Source organism: Corvus hawaiiensis, chromosome 2 (genome assembly GCF_020740725.1).
Source record: "Corvus hawaiiensis isolate bCorHaw1 chromosome 2, bCorHaw1.pri.cur, whole genome shotgun sequence".
In the NCBI taxonomy this organism is placed as follows: domain Eukaryota; kingdom Metazoa; phylum Chordata; class Aves; order Passeriformes; family Corvidae; genus Corvus; species Corvus hawaiiensis.
This window is the reverse complement of record NC_063214.1, coordinates 91866293-91892946: the sequence shown is the minus strand read 5'-3', so window position 1 is coordinate 91892946 and position 26654 is coordinate 91866293. Positions and strand designations below refer to the sequence as shown.

Genomic DNA, 26654 nt, shown 5'->3' with positions numbered 1-26654 from the left:
TTCCATGGCATTTTAAAACAAAATAGATCTGGACTGCTGTGGTCCCATCCTGTGTCTGTAGGTTTGATTATAAAGGCTTTCACTCCATCTTTGACTGAAATCAGCTTTATTCAGAACTATTTAACATACATTGAAATAGACAAAACTGTTGTTTATCTGCAAGCACACAGTGTTTTCTCCCTCTGCTTTTAAAACAGGAACTCACGTCCCTATTGTGACTACTTACTTCATTCCTCTCTCTTCACTTGTACACTTTGCTCCTGTGTCTTTTAGTCTAGATATTGATTTCACGTGGATATCTTTAAGTAATGAATCTGGGTCATACACAGGAATCTGTGGTAGTTTTTGACTCTTTCTCATGGTCTTTTGTATTTCCCTATACTGATATGGTTAGTCAGAGGGATTTTGCATTTTTGCCAAAAGAGGAGTCCCCACTTATTTTTATCTCCTGCATTTCATTTAAATTAGATACCTGGCTTTAATTTTGTCTGCTATTTTTGCAACAGTAACTCCCTCTCTAGATATCTGTACTATTCATCTATTCATCTTATCTAAGCTATTGACTTTGTTATACTAAACCCAACAAGATAGTAGTTGTGTAGTTGTGTGATTGGGTAAATTTTTCTCACATTTGGCCCAACTCCAATCAGATCCTTTGTTCCTATCTTTCTGAAATGCCTATAGTACTGTCATTTAAATGGCTCGCTATTAATCTCCTGGCCTTCTCCACTTGCATGCTCCTCTGCTGGACTTGCAGGCCTGCTGGATCTGCCAGGGTGAGCATGAAACTTCCACAGAGCTGGGTACCCACTTTGTGCAGTGCCATGGGCTCTACCCCAGCCTGTGTGCCTTGCCTCAGACACAGCAGCACCATGTCCCATAAAACAGCATTTATTTTAAGTTGTGGAATGGGCAGGAGGCTAAGATCCGTCAGGAGAGAACACTATTTTGTATAGTAACACCCTCTCAGCTCTATCATTCACCTCAAAGATGAACACCCTTACCTATGACCCAGCATGTCAGACAAGCTCCTGACACGTCCTGCTATGAGACAGCAAATAGGCTGGGTACACGTGCCTTTCACGTTACATGGTTTTCCTGCTCTTACAGGATTTTCTTCTCCTCCTGGACTGAAAGTTCAGGGCATACTGGCACAGCTTCAAAACTGGTCATGGGCTTACCCTGGCTAGCCAATTTCTTTTGATTTGCCCCTATCTCTGATCATATTTTAAAGTTGCTCATTTTGCTGTTCTACTCCTTTCCAACACAATCATTTTTTTTTAGGGTTTAGATTACTGAAGTTGTGAAATTGGTCCTATATTTAGAATTACGATTTAAGCTGCTTTTACTACATGCGGTTGTTGTACACTGAGGAAGCACTAGCTTGTTTTTTTACAACACTTCTGCAGTATTATCTCTGAAGGGTATTAAAATATGCACTTGGCTACATTTATGATGTTTAATTGAACTTTTATTAGGTTTTTTTAATGTATCCTCATAAAGCACCATACAACAGTAAGAAATAATGTACAAGTGGTAGATTATGTAAATGAAGCAGAAAATGCTATAGTTGAGTATTTAGTTCATATAAAATATAAAAATTAGATGAAAAATGTGGGTTTGAATGCAGCATAATTAAAATTGTATATTGGAGTCTAAGCTACACCATACTTGGTAAATACCAGTGGTTGCTCTGAGTTCCAAGGAGATTATTTTGCAGTAGATGCTGATAAATTACTGTACAAAGTAAGGCTTTTATTGATTCACTTTGTTTGATTCTCTTCCCTTTTTTTTATTGCATGAGTTTACATTTTTGCAATTATCTGCTAAGCTGGAGTAAATTAAATTCAGAGGAGGCAGCAGAAGACAAAGGTGGCAGAGATGCACTGTGATGGCATAGAGCTAAATAGGATGAGAGAAACATACAGATGCAGGCATTCACCTAGGTAGTGGTAACACCACTCTGAGGAGCTCAACAGCCTGGAAATTCTGAAAGGCTGCTTCTGGCAGAGGAGTAATTACAATGCCTGCAGCCATCCCACCTCACGCTGGGATCCCGCACAACATAACAAGCAATGGAAATGCTGTCCTTCCTGCTGGTTTTCGACAAGCTCCCAGGGAAAGTGGTGCCAAGGCGAGTGAGGGAAATTCTGGACAGTGGAGGATTGTTTGATAAATTTCATCCTGGATTCAGCCACAGCCATGCTACTGAGGCTGCCCTTGTCAAAGTCATAAATGGTTTGAATGCCACTGCTGAAAAGGAAGCCTGGCCTTGTTTGTACTATCAGATCTAGCCATGGGGGGGTTGTTCTGTAAAAGGCTGGATTCTGTTGCAGTACCTAGGTGACTGCCTAGTGTTGACTGAGAATGTGTTGAAATGGTTCCAGCAGTACTTGATTGCTTTCTCCAATCAACAGAGTAGGGTAAATTCTCCTCAAGAGCAGCCAGTTTCACATAATGACACTTGATCCCAGGGAGAATTCACCAGTGGCCTGACTTAGTTGGCGCTAATGCTTTACGCTCTTTCTCTTGCCATTCAGAGAGATATATGAGATGCATTAGAGCAGTGTATTAGAACTTCTTTTTGGCTTTGTTGAAGAGGACTATATTTCTAAAAGTACCAACAATCAGATATTCAGAAACAAAAGACTTTCTTGTGCGGTTAATAGAGATAAAACACTTATTTCTACCTGTTAATTTGAAGTCAGACTTCTTTTTAATTTTTTTGTTCAACAAGAGGTCTGAATTCTGTTTGTAAGTCTGGAGTGACAGTGCTGATGCCAATAGATGCATACAGTTGTAACTAATTTAAGAGGAGAATCTGACCCAGTTTTCTGAAAACCAGAAGTCACTGAGTAAGTTTCCTTGTGACTTCAGTTTACATTCATGACCAGTAAATATAAAGAGTCTCCAGTTCTGCTTCTGCTGCTCACAGGCACTCCAGTTCATCCAGTAGCCTGGTACCATTTTAATCCTGTAGAATTTTTTTTATTCTCTTGGTTCTCTGGCTGTGGCAAGGATGGAATCTGCAGGGGGATTGCAAAGCTGAGACCAAAGACCTGGAAAGGGTTTTACCCACAGATCTTTCTGAATTTCATCAGTGGGAAAACACGTTTGCTTCTCCTCAAGATGCCTCTCATCAATAACATATGGTATCTGAAATTAGCATCCAGTGAGATTACCTGTAAAATCTCCAGTCTGATATTATCACCAGTAACTATTATTGTAACTAAATATTACTATTATTGTAACTAAATAGGCCGAGCTGCAGAGGAGGTTTGCATGGACCTTCACGTTTATAGCAGAGATGGGTTCTTGGTCACTGTAACTTCAGAGTCTGTAAAATCAGAATATGACTAACAAAATTCATAGATATAAAATGTGCAGCATGCAAAGGACCTCTCCAGAATAATTAATTTATGCATCAGTTTTCTTTTGTGTCTGCGTATGTCCATGAGCTCAGGCAACCTCTTCAAGGAACCCAAAAAAGAGCGTGTTTTTCTTATTTTTTTACTTCACAACATAATAATTTAAACTAGTATACTGACTTTTAAAAGACAGATTATGTTCATGTGCAGTGAGAACCTAAACAAAACTGAATATTAAACCTTTAATTCTCATTTAAAGAAATCCAGAAAATAATTAAATCTAAGCACCCTTTTTTGTTACTAAAGTGATACAAAAACATACATTGAATCTATTGGACATTTCAGCTTCCCATTTGCACCTAACATGCACATTAGTTATCAGAATAGAAAGGTCATTAACATGTAGCGATAAATTGAAGAATAGTATTTCATAGGTGGCATAAAGACATCAGAATTTGACTTGGCATGTTTATTAACACTACTGAGCAAGTTCTGTTTAAGAAGCTAATAAAAATGATACTCTATCCATTTTATCTCAATCCATCTTAATTTCTGTTAGGCATGCCCTGATCTTTAAATCAATCTTCTATTTTTCGAATGGAAATACCTAAACATTCACATGGAGAATATATTTATGCTTTGGTTTAAAATGGCATTTTAATAGCTTCTTTTTTTATATTAGATTTTGCAAGCAGCTTAGTACAAACCAATGACTTCAGTTTCTGTGTTATGCTTAACCATCCCATAGCAGGGCCCTCAATGCAAGTCTTCCTGGTTCAGGAATGTTCATGTCTCATGCAGGGATAAATCCTGCTGCAAGTTGAAAACCATTTTACAATTAACACATAAATAAGTCAACCATAATTACATTCAGTTATCTCACTTTGTTTTTACAGCCTCTTACCATGCTTCAGACAGGGAAATTAGACATAGAGTGCTGGGTGATACATAGGAGGGAATGTTGCAGAGGATGTATTTTAACGACCTGAGTTTGACAGGCTCATGTAAAAGTTCATCACTTTCATCATTTCAGAGAGATGAGACTTGGTTTGTTGATTTTTCTACTTGGCTTTGCTTTTTGATATTTCATAGTAAACCATCTTCCCTAGGTCATTGCACAAGACAAAGAGAGATAGAACTTAACACTTTTTTAAGAATTGTTTCAGTGTTTCTGAAAATATAGCTGTTTTTCTGCATCAAGCTAACACTGTTTCAATGTGTAATATTTTGTAATTAACCAAGAACAGTTTCAGATGGTTCTTCTTATTAAGAACATCTTCTGGGGCATAGGAAGTATTTGCATTGGCAGTAGGTTATGAGATTCTGGGGCACAAACCTGTCTAGTCCCCTTTCTGACCTAACAGGTAGAGTAAGCTGGGGTGAAATTTCACTCTGCGGGAGAATAATATTTTAAAGAAAGTTGGAACAGAGGAACTGTTTTTCATATCAACAACGTTTTAGGACAGAAATCATTCTAAATTAGCCAGACTTTGCATTTCATTTCTATCTAGCTATATTTAAGTTCTTCTCTTCAAAATAAGGCTGACTAACCTTCTCTGATGCAATTAAACGTCCTTAAAACTGTGTGCACATAAGTAGAAAGAAACCGACTAAGTAAATACACTGTTCAAATAACCTTATGTTCTTAAGGAAGTTATATGGCTGCCCTCTTCTGTCGGGAGGTTCCCCCATGCTCCCACTTTCCTCAGTTATGGATCTGAGCATGCTCTTACTGCTACCAGCACAAATGTTTTACTCATCCATTCCTCTTCACTTTTTAGATCTGCATCTTCTCTGACTGACACAAAACATTTTGTTAAATATGTGTGCTGAGAAATCTCAATTTCAAGAAAAAAATTAGTTAGAAATACGAATTTTTTGGGCTGGGATAGTGTTAATTTTCTTCATAGTAGCTCCTATAGTGCTGTGATTTGGATCCATGACAGTGTTGATAATACAGGGATGCTTTAGTTATTGCTGAGCAGCACTCATGCAGCCTTAAGGTCTTTTCTGCCTCTCACCCCACACCTCCAGCAGGGAGGCTGGGGTTGCCCAAGGAGTTGGGAGGGAACACAGCTGGGACAGCTGACCCCTGCTGACCGCACCGTGTGGTGTCATGCTCAGCATATAAAGGTGAGAGAAGGAGGAGGAAGGAAGGAAGGGGTGAATGTTTGGAGTGATGGCATTTGTCTGCCCAAGTCACTGTTAATCATGTTGAAACCTTGCCTTCCATGAGATGGCTAAACACCTGCCTGCCCATGGGAAGCAGTGGATGAATTCCTTGTTCTGCTTTGCTTTATGTATTAATCTGTCTTTATCCTGATGTGCAAGTTTTCTTACTTTTACTCTTCTGTGCTTTTAGTCTCCTGATTCTCTCCCCCATCCCATGGGAGGGAAGTGAGTGAGTGAGTGAGTGAGTGAGTGGAGCTGAGCTGCCTTTTGGAGTTAACATACAACAGATTGCTGAGTGGCAATAGTAACATATCATTTACAACACCAAGCTCTTAAAAGCATGAATAGTAAAAACATGAGAACTCATACTCCAACAACTCAGGAATATCTCGTTTTCTTGAGATGAGGACAAAGGAATTACACTCTAACCAATCCTAAGAAAACTATTTTGCAAGTCAAAACTTCCCTCTCTGAGAGAGACAAGGATGTAGTAACCACAGTATAAGCTGAGAAGAACCAGGACATATTTTAGCTGAGTAGAGAAAGAAGAAGGTCACCTCCCACATCTATGAGACAGGAAGAATCTGCAGGGTCAGGAAATGTGAAGACTTTTCTGAGAGGCAGTGACTGAAGATGCAAGGTTATGGTCTGAAATGACATGGCAAATGGCTGTTCTCCACAGTGACTGAGAATGGTGCCATAGGGAGAGCTTGTGGGAGGAGATGAAGAAATTTGCTTCAGCCATGAGGAACTCACTGATGTGGTGACAAGGAGACATCAGTTTGTTTTCAGTTTGAATGAGAGTGGATAAATCTGGTTATAAATGCACTTGTGAATTTCAGGACAGAGACAGAAGTTGAATTTGTGCCTTGCAGTCAGTAGGTCAGGTAGGTTAAGGAAGGGGTGGAATCTCCCAGATCTGTTTGAGGAGAAATCAATGGAGAAACTGGCACGAGGAATGCCAGTGGAATTGCAGCAGGTGGCCCAGCACTGAGTCAGAGATGAACTCCAGGCAGCAAAAGTAAACAGCACTCAGCATGCTTACAGATAAGAGGGACAAGAGCGAGATGTAGCTGTGGAGGCAAGCAGGTTCAACGTGTGTTTTCAAAGTGGAGAGATTAAACACACACTTGTTTTGAGAGGAGGGAGAAGCCAAGGCAAATAACAATGTACAGAGAGGAATAGAAAAAGAGGTAAGCAAGCACCAGGGAGGAGAGAAGACAGAATATCTTGTTCCGCTTAATGCTTGTATCCATTTTGCAGATCAGAACTGCACTAATTTGGGAAGCAGTTTATATAATCCATAAAAATGCATTTTATTAGCCTTTTTTTTACTTTGAATCACTGACTTCTAAAGAATGAGAACAGCCATAAATGCTATTGTCTCCACAGGCAGCAATTTGAAAATAGAAGATGCATGGTTACACGATAAGTGTATTTTCTTCATAAAAAATGTTTGCACAACAGGTTTAAAATAAGGGAAAAATAACCTTAAAATATTCCATACCTCAGAAAATAACAAAATGTCTTCTTATTTTCCCCTGGTAGACCACGCAATGCAGATTACTTTATGCAGGAAGCTAAACGGAAGAAGCATAAAGCAGATGCAATGGTGAGAACATTTTCTTTCCAGTTACATTGCTCCAAATAATTTTTGCAGTGCAGTTTCTTCATCAGTGCAGTATTGCTGGGGTAATTATAAAATCTATTATAAGGATGGCTAGGCTTGTTAAATTAAGAAATGTTTATATAATCAAATGTTCATAGCCCAATAAACTATGACTTAACAAATAATGACTTACTGAGATAAAGGCCTGGATAAATAAAACTTTCCATTTATCCCTTTGCTTTAATTAGTAACTACAGTAATGGAGGCTGCCTAAAGGATCCACATACCTATCTTCTCAGTTTAACTAGCTGGCTAGGTCCTATAATTGCATCTCCAAATTTGGTCTGGTAGCTGAAGTATTTGTACTTTTTTTTAAGAGCTTTGGCTTTTCAGTGCCAAAAGAATACTGGTTTCATGGCAGATGTTTCCCAACATAATCAGAAGCACACAAGGAATCTGTGTAACCCTAGAGGAACACCTAGCACACAAAGTACTGTTGCAACAAACAGATACTTGACCTTGTCTAAAAATATAGTCAGTAAGAAAAAGGGGAATCTGAGGTTATATGGAGCACTGAAGAGATGCTTGTCTTTCCAACCAAATGGGTGCAACAAAGTATGCAGTGCTGCAGCAGAGCTCTGCTTAGCTGTGCCTCAGTTTTCTCCAAGGCTGTCTTTGTCCAGCACCACAGATAAGCCAGCACAGCCCTAACAACATGAGGTCTCTGGGATGGCAGAACATGGGTGGACCCTGCATTGGCGTGGCTGCTTGGCAGGTGGGAGTAGCTGCATTCCTGCCTTGCTCTGTTAGACAGACACTTTGCTATCATACCATCAGGAAAGAAGAAACGTGGCTCAGAGCCTCTGTTTCTTCACCTCTTTTTTCCCAGCTGTGCAGAATGTAAAAAGGCCAAGGAAGCAGAAGCAGGTCTTTCATTTAGGACACTAACACTGAGTTTTACATTCTACCTGAGTTTATTAGCACAAATTTCTATGGTTTATTCAGTTCCATATTACTCTAAAGTGAGTCTTAAAATCAGAAAATATTGTGGAGAAGTACAAATGGTGCATTTTAGTGTGTTGCTTTAAACAGAATGGAAAGGATCACTTAATATGCAAAGGAAATTCTTAGCCTGGAGAGAAATGTTTTTATGGCAGACTCCCAGAAAGAGGAGTTGCGAGCATTATTCTTTGCTCTGCCACAAGTTTGCTGCATGAAAGTCACCTAGGCATGGTTTAAATAGCCTTCTATCAATATCAGGTGGCTGAAATATCCTCCCCATTCAGCTTCCCTACACAGTGGACCAGCACCTTACTTACATCTTTTGAACAGCCCTTTGCAGATGCTTTCTCTTTCTCCCTGGCTGTGTAGGCATCCTGGGGAAAATGCCATATTGCCAAAGTGCCTCCAGGCACTTTGAATCACCTTGCTGAGCTTGACACCACCTACTTTGGCACTGCACTACCTGACACAGGCACTTAGAGTGAGCAGCTTGAAAATTACTCTAAGTCTCTCTGCTCCTCAGTCCCCCATCTGTGAAATTGGGATAATAGCACTTTCCACCCGCACTGGAGCATCAAGGGGAGAAATATAATAAAAAGTTTGTGAAGTTCTCTGGTATGATCGCAGTGGGAGTCATATAAGAACCTAAAATAGATTGAAGCTAGTGTGCCATTCCAAAGTTACTATTTAAAATCTTTATCCCTTGGAAAAGAATAAGGTCCATTAACCTTTCACTGTGTGCATCAGATTTCAACCAAATGCATCCAGTCCATTAATGGGCTTTATGTACTGCAGGAATTCCGACTGAAGGAGAGAGAAGTCAGGACAGAGAGGTATTAGTATGATTCATCTCTCTCTTCACATCAAAAATGAAATTCTGAGGGCAGATAAGTGGCATGTAAGTGTACACATGTGAACATTATATGCATATTCGCATATACACTGTTACTGAGGACATGCATATATATGTATGTAAGTGCACAAACACACACACAGAGTCAAAGAAGTACCAAAAATAGGAGAAGAAACGGGGTGAGGAAGGAGGATGGCAGAATATGCTGAGGGAGCAGAGCAGTCCCTGAAAGAGGAGGAGGATATAGAAAGCAAATTCCTGACAAGAGGAAAACAATGCTGAAAATGGTAGGAATAAAGAAGACAGGAGAACAGAGATGAGCCTTTGTATAAGAGTTAGTAGTCAAAGTATTTAATTCTCTTCTCTTAGTTCACGATATCCATTACCTTTCTTTGTTGAGTGATAAAAATCTATGTTTGCAAAGATGTGTGAAACTCGTTTTAATGAAGGTTGGAACAAAAGGCAGCATGAGTTTGTGGAATTTCCAGCGCTGGAGGAGTTTTGACAAACACTGTTGGGAATGTCCTAGGCAGAGTCAACCCTTCTTTGGACACAAGAGTGTGGAACAAATAATACCTCAGAGCCTTTTTTAGCTCTGTTTTCTGTATCTTATGATTTTCACTGATGCACAGGGTTTGAGGGGTATTAGCTTTCTCACAGGAAAAATTGTGAATCTGAAGATATATCAACTTGTGTCAAGTTTACAATATATGTTGAGAAAATCCCATCAAATGTAACCACATCTTGATGATTACGTTATATCTCTGTGTCCTTATTTTTTTCTCTCTAGGTGGAGAAGTTTGGAAAGGCACTGAATTATGCAGAAGCAGCACTATCTTTTATTGAGTGTGGAAATGCAATGGAACAAGGCCCAATGGAATCTAAGTCCCCTTATACCATGTATTCAGAAACAGTTGAACTGATCAGGTAGGAAAGGGAGGAGATGATCCCAGAGGTTACTCTGTGAAAACGTGCTCATCTGCATTATCATAGTTTCATACATGCAGTAAAAGGGTAGAAGTGAACTCCTTACAAGGACCTGGTTATGTAATATATATGTAATGTATATGTATTATTTGTGATTTCTTTGGAAATTAAATCAAGAAACTGTGAAGAATAAAAAAAAATGAAACAAACAAAAACACAAACAAAAAACCCCAAAGATTTTCATATTATTTGAATTGCAAATTACTTCAAGAGTTTAATGATGTAAGTCCTGAGCTACTCAATGGAGGAAACTAGTAATCCATACTAACAAAACATTCTCATGGAGTGCTAGCTTGAAAAATGTTGCAACACGTTTAAGATTGCTGTTTAAAGATTACTTGAAAGAAGATGTGAACAGTGATAGAAAAATGGACACTCAAAGTCCATTTGATGTGTGTGCTCCTAATATAGCCAGTGGAGTCAGCAGCACAGCTCACCCCAGGGCTATCCCTACCTTTAGTCACCTTCATGGCTCTCCAAACAGGGCAGTCTAGAATTCAGTGCCATCCACAGTCCCTCTGAAGAAAATATGTCTCTTAAGTGCTTTTCTCCATTATAGTTGGTACTTAATATTATTGGCAGTGTCATTGGTAGAGAAAACAGAGGTCAAAATAACTGCAGCAGCTGAGGGACTCTGCAAGAGAGTGACCCCAGACACACTAATGGAGAAATCTGCACTGGCAGTGACCATGCTATCATTCCTCAGGACAGTCGACCATGCAGTTCTTGTCAGGATTAAGTTCATAGGAAGTAACACATTTTCATTTTTAATCATATTCATAATGAATCAGAGCTGCTAAAACAAAAGCATTCTTTTGGACTCAGTGTTGATGTGAAGATTTTCTCGCATGTTAGTAATTCCACTGGCATTTTATTCCACTTAGGGCTGTCTTCTCATGCATTTCAGTGGACTGAGGCCAGCTTTCTAACTGGAAGGTTATTGAACAAAATCAAATACTTTTTTTCTGTAAGAGAATAGTATATTCCATCTCTGCAATTTTTTCCTTCTTTTTTTTTCCATCTCTGTAATTCTTCCCTTTTTTTTTTTTTTTCCCAAAAGGCAGAAAGCTCTTTCTTTGTCTGCCCTGTCTTTTCTCATGGTAGTAAATATATGGTCCTAACTCTGGAAATGAATTTTGCTTGCAGATGCATAGCTTTCAATAATGTGTGTAGCTGTGGCTGTGTTGTAGTGTGATTTGCTGTTGATCTCGCTGCAACTCAGAAAAATAAGTGGTTTGCTAGGTATGCCTGTAGAAACAAAATGTTCGTACTGAATCTTCGCATAGGTATCAGAATTAGAGTTTGAAAGCAAAGGTAAGAAAAAATCACAAGCAGCTAATTATGGGGAACAGGTATTTTTCTGGAAGTGAGCCCAGAAGCGCTGTGTGTTGTTCTAACCTTGTCTGTTGTTCAGGTATTCAGCTGGAAGCTGAGATTTCCAGAAACCAATTTGTGATTGCATAGCACATACACTCTTGAAACAGCAATGCTACCTCTGTGGATCTTTAATATTTATAGAATTTGAATGTAATGTCATGGGAGCAAAAATAGCTCTGAGCCACATGTTCCCCCTCTGCCATGCTGTGCTCGGAGGAGCAAATCTGGGTAGACACACTCAGAACTGGCAGGGTGAGGTCAGCACCAGCTTCCAGGCAGGCTGTCTGCCTTTAAACACTCCAAAACCCTTTCTGCATGAACTCTGTGTAACTGGGTCTCCGCAGCAGCGGAGGTTATTTCGGTAGGACAGTGTCACCTCGCCAGCTAGGCTCCCCTCTGGACTGACAGATGATCAAGGGAGTTCACAGCTGTTTAAAGAGTGCAGGGATGCACTACTAATGGCAAAATAGCTCTGAAACACAACCAGGAAAAACACATGTATGTCTGGTAACTTGAGCAAATATGTATAAAGGGGCAGATCAAACAACATTGGCCAGCGTAGCTCTCTGATCAGTAATATAAAGCTGTGTCAGTTAACTCACACTGGCTTTTTTCTTCTTGCTTAAGGTATGCAGTGAGACTAAAAACCCACTCAGGCCCCAGCGCCACGCCAGAAGACAAACAGCTGGCAGCATTATGGTTAGTAGATCAAGCTTTCCTCAAAAGGCTTCTTTTCTGCAGTGAGCCAGTTCCTGAAAATCAGATGCTGGATGCAGCCAGATAGAATTATGTTCTCTAGTGAAATTAAGAGAATACTTTCTGCTCTGGGAAGGCCCAGCCCTTGTAGCACTATCAGGTCTGCATTCTGTCTCTCTAAATAGGCGATTCGTACTTATTTATTGACTGTGACAGGTTGGCTATGCTACATCAGTGTAATTAATTTTTAAATGCATGATGGTTTGTTGTTTTTATGACTGATGTACTTTTGTACCAACAGCTTGGTAAGTTTTTTTGTGGCTGATATTTTAGGCTCAATAATCATAAATTGTATTTATATTATACGAAGGGCAATATGGCGATGGGGATAATTAAGCCCCTTGGATTATCTACTAAATTGAGATTTCTAAATATATATGTAAGCACCTTAGATTCTATAGGATGATTGCCGATTGCTAGTAAAATACTAGAATGTTATTAAAATCATTTTTAATTTAATATCTATGTAGTTAATACATAAAATACCTATTACATGGTTACTGAGTCTCAGTAAGTGGACATTTACAATCAGCAAGTGTGTTTTTAACATCTATTAACCATCTGTTAAAAATCCAAATTAAATGCATGTTTAGCCTCCATAAATAAGGAGCCCTAATTAATCATTTGTATAAAAAGGAACAAAATATTCAGAGATTCAATTTTTTTTAAAATGCCCTTTCGCTGTCACTGGTTTTCTGTCCCATCGGGAGGCCCACAGAATGCATTAATGGCGATTGCTTTAAAAATGCTTAGGTGGGAAAATGACTAAAGAACGGTTTAAAAAGGACATATAAAGCCGTGTTACAAAGGCTTGCTGAGAACTGCCGGAGCGCTTCGGTGCGTGCGGAAACACATCCAAATTCAGGGAGCCGCTGCATCTGTTCCAGCAGGAGAAAGGTCAGCGCGAGGGAAAGCAGACGGAGCCTTCTCTGGGCGATGAATGGCAATCTTAACTCACCGTCTGCCAGCCAGCAGATGAGCTGACACCATTTGCATATGTGCTGTACCTGTGAAGGTGACAGAGGGAGAGTGATGGTGGTGGCTGCGCGGCCGCCGCATCCCGCGGCTGCTCCCGGCGCCCGCCGGGCAGGCTGCCAGCCCGCCCGCTCCCGGCCCGCTTCTCCTGGGGAGACACTGTCCTCCAGCGGCGGCGGCCGGGATTTCACCGCCGCGCTCCGGGCAGCAGCCAGGCAGGCTCAGCAGCCCTGGCGGGGATTGATTTTCTCGGGGACAATTTGCTAATTCGGGGCGTTCATTGAGGTGTGGGCAACTCTTGGGCGCAGGGAGATGGGGAACACTCTGCACTTCCAAACTCAAGGCACCTTCTGGTGCTCCGGATTGGCTCCAAGACTAAATACTGCTTTTAAAAACAAGGCCTCTGCTGCCAAAGGAGAAGCAAAACACACAGGGGCTTTTCCTTTGAAAGTGGAGTTCCTGTAGTGGGGCGCTTTCACACTTGCCCCAGTTTTCACACTTTTTCAGTCAAAAAGCTTGCTGGGAAGAGGTGGTGGTGATTCTCACTTTGGAAAGTAGACTGGTACACCTAAAGCCACCGGCAAAGAAAAGAGCATATGTGTCTTGAATACTGACTATCAGCTATTGTGATACATAATTATAGTCAATAGCCATTACTCTCATTTAATTATGTAGCTTTAAAGGTGTGTGGCACTCTGCAGACTAACGAGGAGCACAGGGGCAGGCAGTTCCAGTACAGCACGTTGAGATTTTCAGCCCACTGCTGGTTTCCTCTGGGGACCAAATCAGGCAAGTGGCTTGGGAATAGCCTCCAGGCTCCAACAGTCTCTGTTCTGGTTTCCTACAGAGGAGCTTGGCCACTGAAATCTGTGCCAGATCCAAGGTTTCCCTTTATCCCAGACACTTCCAGCTGCTGGAAGAGACCACTGGGTGTATACAAAATACATCCACTATAATTCGAGTTCACAATACAGGCTCCAGGCTATTGCAATAAAGTCCCAGGATAAGAGATCTCAAAAAGCTGTCTATGCATTTACAAGAAAAAATACAAATATATGTGTATGTTGGGTTCCAGGATGTCTCTTTTCATGGGAGAGGCTTCTGGCCAAGTGTGCAGACTTCAAGTCAGAATGAAGGCCTGGGAGCCCAGACTCTTCTGGGTATAGTTTGTTTAGTACCTCCCGGTCAGCGTGACCTGCCCTGGCTGTAGTACCTTGCTCTGCTCATGAATCCATGGCAAAGTGTGAAGTACTGCCAACAAATGATGATAAAAACTGTGAGCAAGGTGCTGTCAGCCTTCCACTCTGTGTTAGTGTGAGAATTTAAGATATTCAGGGGGATTTCTGTTCAGGAGTCACCCTTTACTTTCTGCTCTCCCTTATATTCCAGTTACCGCTGCCTGGCCCTTCTGTACTGGAGGATGTTCCGACTCAAGAGAGACCACGCAGTCAAGTATTCAAAAGCGCTTATTGAGTATTTCAAGGTGCATTATTTATGGCATGTTTTTAGATCAATGTGTCTTTACAGGAGATACAGCATCTTATTAGAACAGTAGCTGTGCTGGGATTAGTTTGTCCCCTGTGAAGTCAGTGGAGTTTTACTGTAGACTCCCATGGCAACATCTGAGCTCTAGCTAGTTCTGTTACCTTCACAAGGGTCCCTCTTTGAAAAATACACACTGTGTCCCTTCACAAAGGATGATAAATTTGTTGTACTAACAGGTATTTTCAGATTATTCTTGGTCGATTGTCTAGTGCTATCCAGCTCTGTTGTGAGTAGGTTTTGCAGATTTTGCTCTAAGAATCCCCTTCGGGATTACACTTCCCACTAGATTACCCATGAGTTGAAGACTTTGATCTAGATCAGTCCTCAGTGATAGATGCAGGCCTTCCACTCAGCAGCATCAGTAGGTAGGACAGTGCAGTGGGACATCTTCCACCCAGGGAATTGTCAAACAGCTCACAGTGAGTTCAGCAGGAGTTGTACAGAGGCATCAGAGGGCAGACAGACCACCTGCCACGTACCTGACATGGCACTGTTGGCTTCCCCTTCCTGCTTTGCTTCACCTGCTACTGCTTCCATTTTTCACTTCTGACAAGTCCAAGCACTGCTTATTTTGAAAAAGACCGGAAGTCTCTCAAAATATTTTAATATATTTTCTTTGACAGGCAACCATTCTCTGGAAAGTATCTCAAGCACAAAATCTTTAAGGTGAAGCTCACCTAGCAGTCAATTCATCCAGCATTTGATGTACAAACACAAAAATTAGCCTTTATCTTCCTAATAATAATAATAATAATAAAAAAGAAAGAACATACAAATGTTTTAAGACAAACCACTTTGGGGGACCTGAACAGCCATTTGTCTTTGAACACAGGGCTCATCTGTTGGAGTTTTTTTGCAGAGGGAAGAACCTTGAAATGAAAAACATCCATCCTTTGACATTTTGTTAATAAAAAAATTCAAATACAAGCACAAATGCTCATGACCAGATTCTGAACACATGAAGACAGGGAAGGGAATTGACAGATCCGTTATTGTCAAATGGAAATTGAAGTCAATGTAATTGCTTCAAAAATTTAGCAATATATAATTCAACACATTATGTTTCTCTAACAATTACTTGATTTCAGGGGAAAGAAATATGTGCCTATTGAAGTATTTTATTTTTCTTGACCAGTTCAGAGAATAGCTGTTTTAAGAACAGCTCTCAACCATGTAAAATGTCTCCTGCTAGCAGACACTGTTTCACAGCAAACATAAAAAGGACTTACACTCTTCTGTAGCCAAGAAGAGTTTGGTTTTTTGCAGAGCTCCTGCTGATACAATGATAGCATAGCTTCACATTAGAAAGTATTCTCACCTTTGAAAGCAAAAATGGGGAAAAAAATCCATTTGCTATAATTTTCAGTGGAAAACAAGCCAATTCTCCACTCCTTTCGTATTTGGTATCTAAAAGCTTTCAAAACCAAGTGACATGAAATGCTGACTGCATTAAGAACTTCCACATGTATTATCAATCGGAGAAAGATTTTAAACCTTGTCACACATTTGCAGGGAAAATTAGACACACTTTTATTTTAGAAAAGAAAAAAATACTATTTAAATCTCCTTTAAGTGGTTTTTTCCCGTTAAAAAAAAAATGAATGCAGCAGAGAATTAAAAAGAAGTCACAGAAATTCAGGGGCCTGGCACATATGAGAGCATAAAGAAACCAGGAGAATGGGTTGCAGTAGGGAAGGTGGGATAAGAGATGGTCCCTTACAACATTGCACTTTTTAGAATCCTTACCTCCACCTTTCTGGTGCAGAACTGAGAGGAAGTTGAAGCAATATACCTAAAATATGAGAAAAAAGGTGTATGGGAAGTTGTACAATAAGGCAGAGGTTGGTTAGATTTACAGTGGAAGTATCCTTGACTCCAGTTTTCAAATCTTCCTGCTTCCAACTCTGTAAGTAAATAACAGGTACTCAGTTTCCATTACACTAGAGAGATGAAGACAAGTAGTTCTGAGAGAGATCAGACAAGAAAGGGAAAAAAACAAAGAATCTATTCTATAAGAGGATCAAATGCTGAGGATTCCCAGGTTGGTTCTATTTAAGATGGTAAACGAGAATTTTTCCTTTTTTATCTTTTCACACCTTAGCTTTTTCCTGTTAAAAAAAAAAAAAAGGAAAACCCCTCTGAAGGAAGAACCCCTTGTGGGACACTCCAAAGCTTATTTTTCATATCACATACCTGGGACACAGAAGACCCAGTGTCAAAATGCATGAAGAATGACAGAGTGCACACAGCACTGGTACGATTACTGCTAAAATACAGCCAGTGTTGGGGTGCACATAAAAGATGTGGAAACCCAAGAGGCTGTTCAGAAGACACATAAAAACTGAGGAAACAAACTTTTTTGAAGAGAGGCTCAGGAGATGTGTCCAGTTTAGTGCTGAATGGGTTAAGAGATCATTGTGTACATGGAAACAGAGCTGATAATTTGCAGATGTCATGCAGTACTGCTGGCTTTGGACCAACAGAATCCAAAAGCTAGCACTGAAGTTAGGAGGATTCAATCTTGAAACTGAAACAGCATTTGTGAGGTCTGCTAAACACAGAACACAGGAGAACAAGGAGGATAAGTAGTGTCTAAGAATTCCTATATGGCTAGCTGTCCTTTTTAGAAGGAAAAAAATAAGATAAATTTAAAAAGTAATTTAGCTTCTTTTAGAAGTGCCAGGATTGGTGGAAAACATGAATTGCAGATGGTGAACACTGCAGGATTACTCCTGGCCTTGAAATCCATGAACATCTGAAGTCCCTTGTTTACCATTTTCCCTTACTAAGCCATGAGAGACCAAGAGTTTTTGTACTGCTGGAACTGCTTGTAACTCCTGCAGTTTACAACACCTGCAGCCTTGCATTTAAGACAGTATCCATAAACAGATCTCAAGCTGCAGGACTTTGTCTGGTCTCACATGGATGTCAGGAAGAAAGGGCTGTTCTCCAGCACACAATTACCTGCAGGTATGGCTTCAGGAGAGAGCACAAGGAGGTTACTTTCCTCTGAAGAATCAGACTGGCCATTGCTGAATGTGAGGATGTGGATGGGATGAACTAGAAAAGCTTGGTTTCTTACGACTTCTTTCTCACAGGCCTAGGACTAAATCAGTCACTTGGGAGAGGGGTGGAGTTTTTCCACAGGTCCAATGGTCAGGAACCAGCCACTGAATTCCCTTCAATTCCTGGAGGTTTAACTACTAAAATTATTTTCGCTATCCAGTCTCCATTACTGCTGACACCTGAATTTCTCCTGCTCTGTAAATACAGTGCTTGTACAAGGTAATCTCTCCTCAAGCAATTAAATTCTTTAGCCTAAGCACGGTATACCAGAGAGAGTCTTAATGACTCCAAGTATGCAAGAGATGTCAGTAAATGATCTAATGGCCCCTTCTGGGGATTTCTGGGGAATCCTTCACCTAGGAAAGCCACCGGTCTATGTGGGCAGTCTCTCTGACCTTGTGAATGCTGCCATGTTCAGACCAAGGGGAACAGCTCCACAAGGAGCAATCATGAGGAAGATTTTTGAGCCTGGTGGTTAAAACACCCACTTGAGCTGCAGATCCCGATTCACATCCCTGTGGATGCCAGGCTAGCAGATTTGCAAATTCTTGCAGGTCCTAGGGGAATAACGTTTGTCATTGGGGGCAGGAGAGTGGGAGGAAATCTTTCTCATTTTCTTCATCACAAGAAATTCCAGCCTAAACTTCACAAAGAGTCCTGGCAGCACTTTTTTTTCTGATTTCCGAGGATTTCTGTGAAAAGTTGCCATTTCACCTAATGTTCTCCTAGTCAGCCCCTACGCCAGGGTGTTTAACAGACTGTGTTCTGCAGCACTGCTTCATCATAACACCAAACTAGGCTGAATGGGTTTCTTGCATCATGAGATGCAATTGCATCACTTTCTTTACATTTCTGTACTTTTATACTCTTTAATGTTTTCATTTTGTAGTGTTATATAAATTACATGCATGGTGAATTACTCTTTCCTTTCCAGAATTCATCAAAAGCTGCCCAGAACCCATCTCCTTGGGGTGCCAGTGGAAAGTAAGTTGCACAGAAACTTATATCAGATTGTCAGTCAGAAACCATATATTTTTACCTGTGGTTTGTTCAGATACTCTCATGTTTTTAATCCAAATACCTTTTAAATAACTGTATTAACATCGGTTTCCAGGAGCACAGGAACTCCATCACCTATGTCCCCTAGCCCTTCTCCAGTCAGTTCTGTAGGATCCCAGGGGAGCACAGGAGCCCCTTCCCCATCTCCTATCATCAGCATCCCGCAGCGCATTCATCAGATGGCCGCCAACCATGTCAGCATCACCAACAGCATTCTGCACAGCTATGACTACTGGGAGATGGCTGACAACCTGGCCAAGGAAAACAGAGGTGAGCGAGGCAAGGCAGTGGCCTGTTCTAGAAGACTGACACATGATTTGGATCAGGAAAATAACTATTTTGATACGAAACCCGGCTGCAAAGTAGGACTGCGGAGGTGATTTTTTTCTTCAGTCTGTTCCTAGTCTGTTCCAAAATAGCTCAAAAAGGCAATTTTGATAGCTGTCTTGTTCAGAAGAGTTGAGCCAGGACTTGTGACAGACAGGTCACAGACTTGGCTGTGAGTAGCACTTACTGCCATCTGTGTCATTCTAGAGAAGAAGGTTTGTGGGAAGTAAGACAGCTTCCTGGCCCCAAAGTCATGGAGCTGCATGGGATGTGTTTAGCCAGACCACATCAAAAAGCAGGAGCACACCTCCTTTCTGCAGAAGGAATGAACAGCCCCTAGCCCTCCCCCCATCCATAGCAGACACAGATTGGAACAAGGTGCCTGCAGCAAACTTCTCTCAGGTGAACTGGTTTCTGTGAGCAAATGCCTCAGCATCTGACTTGATGGTAAAGTATTCCTTGGTTTTCAGGCTAATTTGTGTATTTAAGGCAAGGACATGGGCAAGATGTGAATCAAAATGAGGGCACCTAAATGTAGGTATGTAGATATGAGTCGGGGGGCTCATCTCCCATTGCAGTTGATGGAGCTTTGTTCAATACAGACAGCGCTTCAGAGTGCTGTTCAGTTCACCCTGAAAGGGAGACAGGGATACAATTCACTGAGGTATCCTTACCTACACTGCCACTCCAAAACTCTCCTGTACATCCTGAGTTAGATCTGCCAGTCCAGGCTGTAAGTATCAACTCACTGAGAGCATCTCAAATGGGTGCTACATGCCTCTGAGTAGACAAATGAATTGCCCCTATCCATGGCACAGGGGTTGGAACTGTCTGATCTTTAAGGTCCCTTCCAACCCAAACCATTCTGTGATTCTAAGTCCTGACTGGCTAATTAGCCAAATTACTCTTTAGGCTAGGTTGGCCATGTTGTACAGGCCTCTATTTCTCTATCATGGTAGCTTAAATATCTAGCATATCACAAATATATCACTGGACTTTGTGTGTAGACTTTTTGATCTAGTTGTCTTCAATTTCAGAATAAATCTTGCCCAACGTCTGTTTGCTTTATCAAGACTCAATGGAAATTAATGAAAAGCAAAGCTGAAGAACTCACTGCTTTGTTCTTTAAAAAGAAAATTGTTGTGCATCAGCCTGTAACATCATGAACCACAGGGCTTTAAAATTAATCTCACCAGCACTAAACTTTCATTCCCATGGAATGTTCAGCCTGACTCAATTTACAAGAGAATAAAATTTATTAAAGGGTGACAAGTAGCAAATAAAGATTCACTCTTCTGATGCTGAATCTTTTTTTTTTTCCCTGCAGACTTTTTTAACGACTTGGACGCATTGATGGGACCTATCACCTTGCACAGCAGTATGGAGCATTTAGTTCAGTACACTCAACAAGGACTTCACTGGGTGCGGAATAGCGCTCACTTGTCATAATGACTGTGTGCCATTCACATGGACAGTATCCCTTTCATGGATAATTCAGTTATTCTGGACACTGTGCTACAGAAATAGTCAGCTACAGCATTGATCCAAACAAAGGTGAACATTTCTTCAATATTGAGCAAGATTTTTCTGAGTGTAGACATGTATGTGTGTAGAGGTACAATATACAGTGATGTCTCTTCAGAATGAATTGTTCTGTATCACTCTCCAAACATTTTCATGAATACTATAAAGAACTGATCTTAATGCACAAACATACCCTTTCTATTCTTGTACTGAAAAACTCAGAAACCAAAATCTTATGGGTTGATTCAACCAAGTGCAATAAGCACAGATCCTTGTTCAGGAAAGCTCACAATAGATTCTTAACTTTAAGCTTTTACTGAAATCCTGATGACTTCAGCAGAGCTTAAGCACATACACAGGGGCTTTCCTGAACTGGAAGGAATGAGGGCAAATCATAGACATGGAGAATTTTTACTGCGAGCATGGACACATCACAGAAGTTTCCATATTAATGTGCCATCTCCCTGTTACTTCTCCACTGGAGCACAGAGAGGAGTTGAGTAGTCCACATTAAGTTGGAGAAAGACAGCATTCCTTCATGTGCAATAAGTTTCAACAAATTGCATGCATTTCTTTATCTCCTGTCTTTTTAAATAACTTTACCTCTTGTTCAGCTCCTCACCAACAGTGCAACCTACGGTATTGAGCAAAAGGAAGGCCTGAAAACAGATATGCTGGTAGCAAGAACTTAAAAGAGATGGTGGATAATTGCATTCTGTTACTGACGGTAAATAGATAAGGAAAACTATGGCAAACAGTAGTCCACTTAGGAAAGAAAATGTGTTAATTTCAGCTGCACACACAGAGAGATGGATATTTAGAACAGTTGTTGGCTTTGCATGGGAAGGCTTCATTCTGCAGATTTTGACTTTCATATCTTTTTCATCTAGCAGAAGCTTGCAACATTTTCTTCCAGGCTGTAGTGGAGCATTACATGCAATTTCCTTTATCTGGGAAGCTGAGTTTGCTGCTCATCAGGCTAAGAACTGTTTCCTATCATAATCCTCTCGCTCTTTATGCATAATCCTCAACTAGGCTTTAACATTTCTTGATTTATGGGATGTTTTCAATTCCTGTTGACAGGCTGTGTTTTTCATGCCAGAAGAATTAATCCCACAATAATTGGAGTTTAATTTGGGTCAGATGAGGTCAAGGCCAGTTTATATCAACTGTGCTTGCACTCAGTGCATTTTCGTTCATTTTCAGTGGTTTTCACATATTTTGGGGGGGAGGGTCTCTGTATTGGAAATATATTTTTTCTTTGCAATCAGATTTGCTGCCTTTACTCAAATCAGCAGCTCCAGTGACTTTCAGTGGACTGTTCTTGTCCGAGTCATTAGCTGAACCCTTTTACTGTTATTTTCTAATCTAATTTGCTTACATACTAAAAAAATGTGAGTACAAAACACACTTTCATTAGAAGATACAAGTGGAAGTAGCCACTGATACAAATGGTTGATTAATTGGTCCTTGCTGCCTTTTTTTTTCCTCCCCCATTTTTGAAGAGCTGCATTTTGAAGAAAAGATACCAAACAGTGTGGCACAATTTCTTAGTCAAATGTCTTTGGTAGCACAGACTCCATGTACCCCGTGGTAAAGAGTGGGCTTTACTGAGCCCCACATAGCTGCGTTTTTCTGCCGAGGCTGCTCACCATAACTCCAGCTATTGCTCAGACTCAGAGCATTCACTGTGTTCTCTGAAGCAGCTACCAAGGAACTGCTCAGCCCCAAGCCATCCTGGGCCAATATTTATGTGCCCATCGGTGCTCAGATGCTTCCTCCCAAGAGAATCCCTGTGGCTGTGGTCACCTCTTAGCATGGACTCGAGTGTTTCAATGTGGCTGGCTTTAGGAGAGAACACATACTTGCCTTTAAATTACAAAATACATGATCTCTGAGTCCTGCCATCACTCTTAGCCCTGGCTGTCACCCACCCCAGAAGGAACACAATTTGTTTTGTCACAAGTTTGGTGGAGAACTTGATCGGTGCCTTTCTGTTTATCACTTGCCTGATCTCCGGCTGTGGAAGTCTGTCAGGATTTGCTAGACTAATAGCAACGGATTCTGTCGGCTGCTTCAGGGCCACACGCAGGTACTGCGGGATTTCTCCTCAGACCAGGAAAGTGAAACTCCAGCTAGATTAGCTTCTGTTTTCTTTGACGGTGCCTATGATGTTTATCTTCAGATAAGTTTGGGGGGTTGGGAGGCCTTTCTAATATTTAATGTTGAGAAATTTTAGAAGTAACATGTATTACTTGCCTTAAATGGAGTTTAGTTTTATTGCACATGTGGCATTTGAGTTTCAAATATGGAACTTTGAAGCATGTTTATTTTACTAAGATTGGGATATTTTTCTTAATCATGATGAACTCTTTATATGGATATATGTCAAGAAACTTCAAAGAAATGCAAGAATTAATGCTGTTCTGTTGTAACATTTCCAAGTACTAAGCATCTCTTGTAGATGATTGTCCTTTCCTGTACATTGTTCTTGTATTGAATTATTTCAGCTAAAATTCCAATTGCTTCCATGGAAGTCTTACTGGTTTTTAGTTTTTGTGCTGGCATCATCTGTGTTGTCTGATGAGCACACTGAGCCTTAATTTCTGGTGGTGCAACGGGATGAACAGATTAGAGGGTTTGGCCTTCTCTCCATAGGGTTTCTTGCAGCTATACTAATTTAGTGAGGTTATTTAGAATACTCTTTTTGTGCAGGCTATTTGCTGTATAGGGTTGCTGCTGATTGGATGACTGAATGTGGCATGGTAACAACAAATACATAATTTCATCATCTTAGGGCCTGCTCTGCAAAAGTGCATGTGACTTCAGGTCTGGTCCAGTTAAGCATAAGCACTACTTTAAGAACCTGAATAGTCTTAGGTATATCACACTCTGTGTCCAAGATGCTCTGTGTATTTTGGATGGGACCAGAGAAGACTGTCCTTCTTTGCAGTTCCATGAAAGACACTGACATTTTAGTCTCCTGTAAAAGTCTGGGAACATGCAGGCTTCTTTAGCCATAGCAACGTTCAGGTTCAGTTTTGGAAAAGTAAGAGGTCATTCTGTACAAATCCAGAAGGATTATGTCTGGAGCAAGAGGTTTGCTTACAAACAGAAGCTTCTGAATCAGTAAGACTTGATACAGCAATGGGAATGGATTCAAAGGAACCGTGTATTGCAGGTGGACATGACAAATACAGAACAGCCTATAGGATCCTCACAGACAGCAAGATCATACAGAGCCCTTGGCCTTAATCCTTTATAGTATTGCATGGTGGCATGAGTTTCAGGTAGGAACAAAGCATGTGCAGAGGTTCGAGTGTGGTCAAAAGCCAGATGTAGTCCTTCCTATCACACGGCAGGATACCCAAACCCCTTGTTTGCCTATTTCTTTTGACCAAATAACACAGAGCTCCAAAGGAAGAGATTATAGTGAACAGAAGACCTTAGGTAAAGAAGGTTAAGAGGATCAAGCCCTAAGTGTAGATACAAACACATGTGTATATACTGTAAATCTAAATAGTAATAAAAGTCACTCAGCATGAAGGATATTACTAGTGCCTACCATTGATCATTAAGTACTCATCACTGAGCAGCCATATCACCTCAGAAGTGCAGTAGCTGTTGTCAAAATAATTTGTGTAACTAATTAATTTATATGAAATGCACCTTTTGGACCGTGCCATAGTATCTCTTTTGTAATACAAATGTTCAACCATTTTTCATGGCTACTGATTCAAATCTGAAATGTCAGGATATCTTTTCTTCCCCAGATGAGGACATACACTTAGGCCTGGCTAAGCTGTACTTAGTTTATCTACCCAAGAGACTTTAGTTGTCACCAGCCTTAACACATGTACAGTATATGCTATTCACTGACTTAGTTGTAGGTTTTAATCCAAATGAAATTGGAATTTGCAAAATGACTTGGATTAATGGCATCTGCCTAGATATCCTGCAGATGTGACATTAAATTATTCATGATTTTAAGCAGGAAAGTTTGAATTTTATGTAAATAACAGTGGATGAATTCCTTGATCTTTTTACAAGATGATTTTTTTTAAATGAAAAGATTGTCAAAGCAATAGGTTTTTTAACTCTGCTAAATTTTTCGCAGGTCATGGGTTCATGGTAAAAGCTATATTAAGAGCATCTCCTTCTGCAATATTCCTTGTCTTTACATAATCCTCTTAATACTTAATATGTCAGAAAGAAATGTTTCTTGTTCACAGCGATGGCAACGTTTCCGTCCCCCATTCAGAGAGAATCCTCAAACTAAAGAATAAAATCTCTTGGCACAATAGAAATACAAATAATGCCTGAAGTATACAGACTTGTTAAGGTAACAACAAAAGTTTGTCTGGCACAGACCTAAAATGCCTCTCATTTTGGTATCTTTTTGTTATCATTTACATCACATATTTGACCTCATGTTTCAAACTAAAGAATTAGTCTAGTTTTCATGTCTTTAGAATGCCTGGTTGGTCTGATCAGTATCACAATTGTAATTGTTACATTAGGTTATGTGCTGTGCACCAAGGGCTGGGAAGACATTTAACCATAGATAAATTTGTCAGAATGCATTCAAAAAAGCATTTGGATGATCTTATGTCTTGTATGTCTCAAAAAATATGGAACAATGTCTCTCAGCCCCTATTGTTAGCATGAAAATTTAGGTACTTTACTGTCTCTCACAAAGCTGCTGTTTGCCCTCAATCAGGCTGAGACTCCATTTCCAGCATCACTGGTCACCATGCTGTAAATTGCTCTTAAGGTTAATTAACAAACTGGGAAAGTCACTTTAGGTCCTGTTTGTGCTAACCTGACTAAAGCTACATAGAGGAAAAGCACTAAGATTTAGAGCATCCCTTGGTCTTTCAAAAGACTGTGGTTTTCCTCAGTGAGATGGGTGGGATCGAGCTGGGGCTATTTCTTCAGGTAATTCCTTTGCCTCCACTTGCTATATGGCCCTATTGCTCTTGGTAGCCCACAAGTCTGCCTGACTTTCAGGGGTGCTTCCTACTTTGGCAGCCCAAACTACCTTTCAAATGGGGTGCTGGAACATGGAGCAAGTAACCCACAGGTTGCATGAAGGGCCTGGCTTTTGCCCCCCAAACCAGCAGCTCACTTTTGCAATTTGTGTAGCTTGAATCTCTCACACTGCAGCTTGAAGCCCAGCTGCCCTGCTGCCCTCAAAGAATTCCAGAGGGTCCAAGGAAAACAACAGAATTAGGGAAAAAAGGGGATTTCCTCTGTCCCACGGCACTTGGTCGTTTTTGGGAGCAAATACAGTGAACAGCGTGAATGATAAGGCACTCAGGTCTCATGTTTCTCATATGTACTAACACAGGGATACTTAACATTTATCTGCCTCATAGGGCTTTATGAGAATTAATTAATGTTTGCAAATCACTTTGTATCCTCAGAAGGAAAGTTCTGTTGAAGAGCTATGGAAAAAACTGCTAAGTATACTGGATGAATTTCACCCCTGAGTCCAGAGCTACAAGACCCTCAAAATCCTTAAATACCATGTAAGCTCTTGGTGTAAGCACCAGGGTGTATAAAATTAGTGCTTAGCACCGAGGGGAGTCACAGCCTAGGTGAAATTGCCATTCCCAGAGTATCTATGACTTTGATCCTGGCAGAGAGCGAGAATCACAACAATACATAATGGGACAAACAGCATAAATTAACAAAGTGCTGCATAGCCATCCTTAGAATTTCAAATCTTTTTATGTCTTTCAGTCACTTTGTATTTCTGCAAAAGAAATTTGTACAAAGTATGTTCCTCAAAACAGCCCCAGAAGTGTTCAATAATTTGTTATTCCAAAACCAGCTTCACATAACTTCAAATCAATGGAAATTTTCTTTTAGAATGGTGCATTGCAGAGAACTAGTTGCTTAACAAAAAAAAAATTTTTAAGTCTTTCATGACAAAATATGTGTCTGCTTTTGATACACATTACCAGTAACCAAATTGGGAAGTCAGAGATACGTTGGAAACACAGTATTCAGGGAGTGACCTTCCCAAATC

At 40.5% G+C, this 26654-nt stretch overlaps 1 protein-coding gene across 2 annotated transcripts in view; it reads left to right on the top strand.

Moving 5' to 3' along the window:
* AFF3 (AF4/FMR2 family member 3) overlaps positions 1-24903 on the top strand; it is a 318584-nt gene extending 293681 nt beyond the window's left edge. For both annotated transcript variants that reach the window (XM_048325652.1, XM_048325642.1), the window contains exons 15-21: positions 7089-7152; positions 9795-9931; positions 11996-12067; positions 14489-14582; positions 18645-18694; positions 18825-19039; positions 20424-24903. In XM_048325652.1, coding sequence (XP_048181609.1) covers positions 7089-7152; positions 9795-9931; positions 11996-12067; positions 14489-14582; positions 18645-18694; positions 18825-19039; positions 20424-20545 — 754 coding nt within the window. In that variant the 3' untranslated portion in view covers positions 20546-24903. The remainder of the gene's footprint in view (positions 1-7088; positions 7153-9794; positions 9932-11995; positions 12068-14488; positions 14583-18644; positions 18695-18824; positions 19040-20423) is intronic.
* The last annotated feature ends 1751 nt before the right edge of the window (positions 24904-26654 follow it).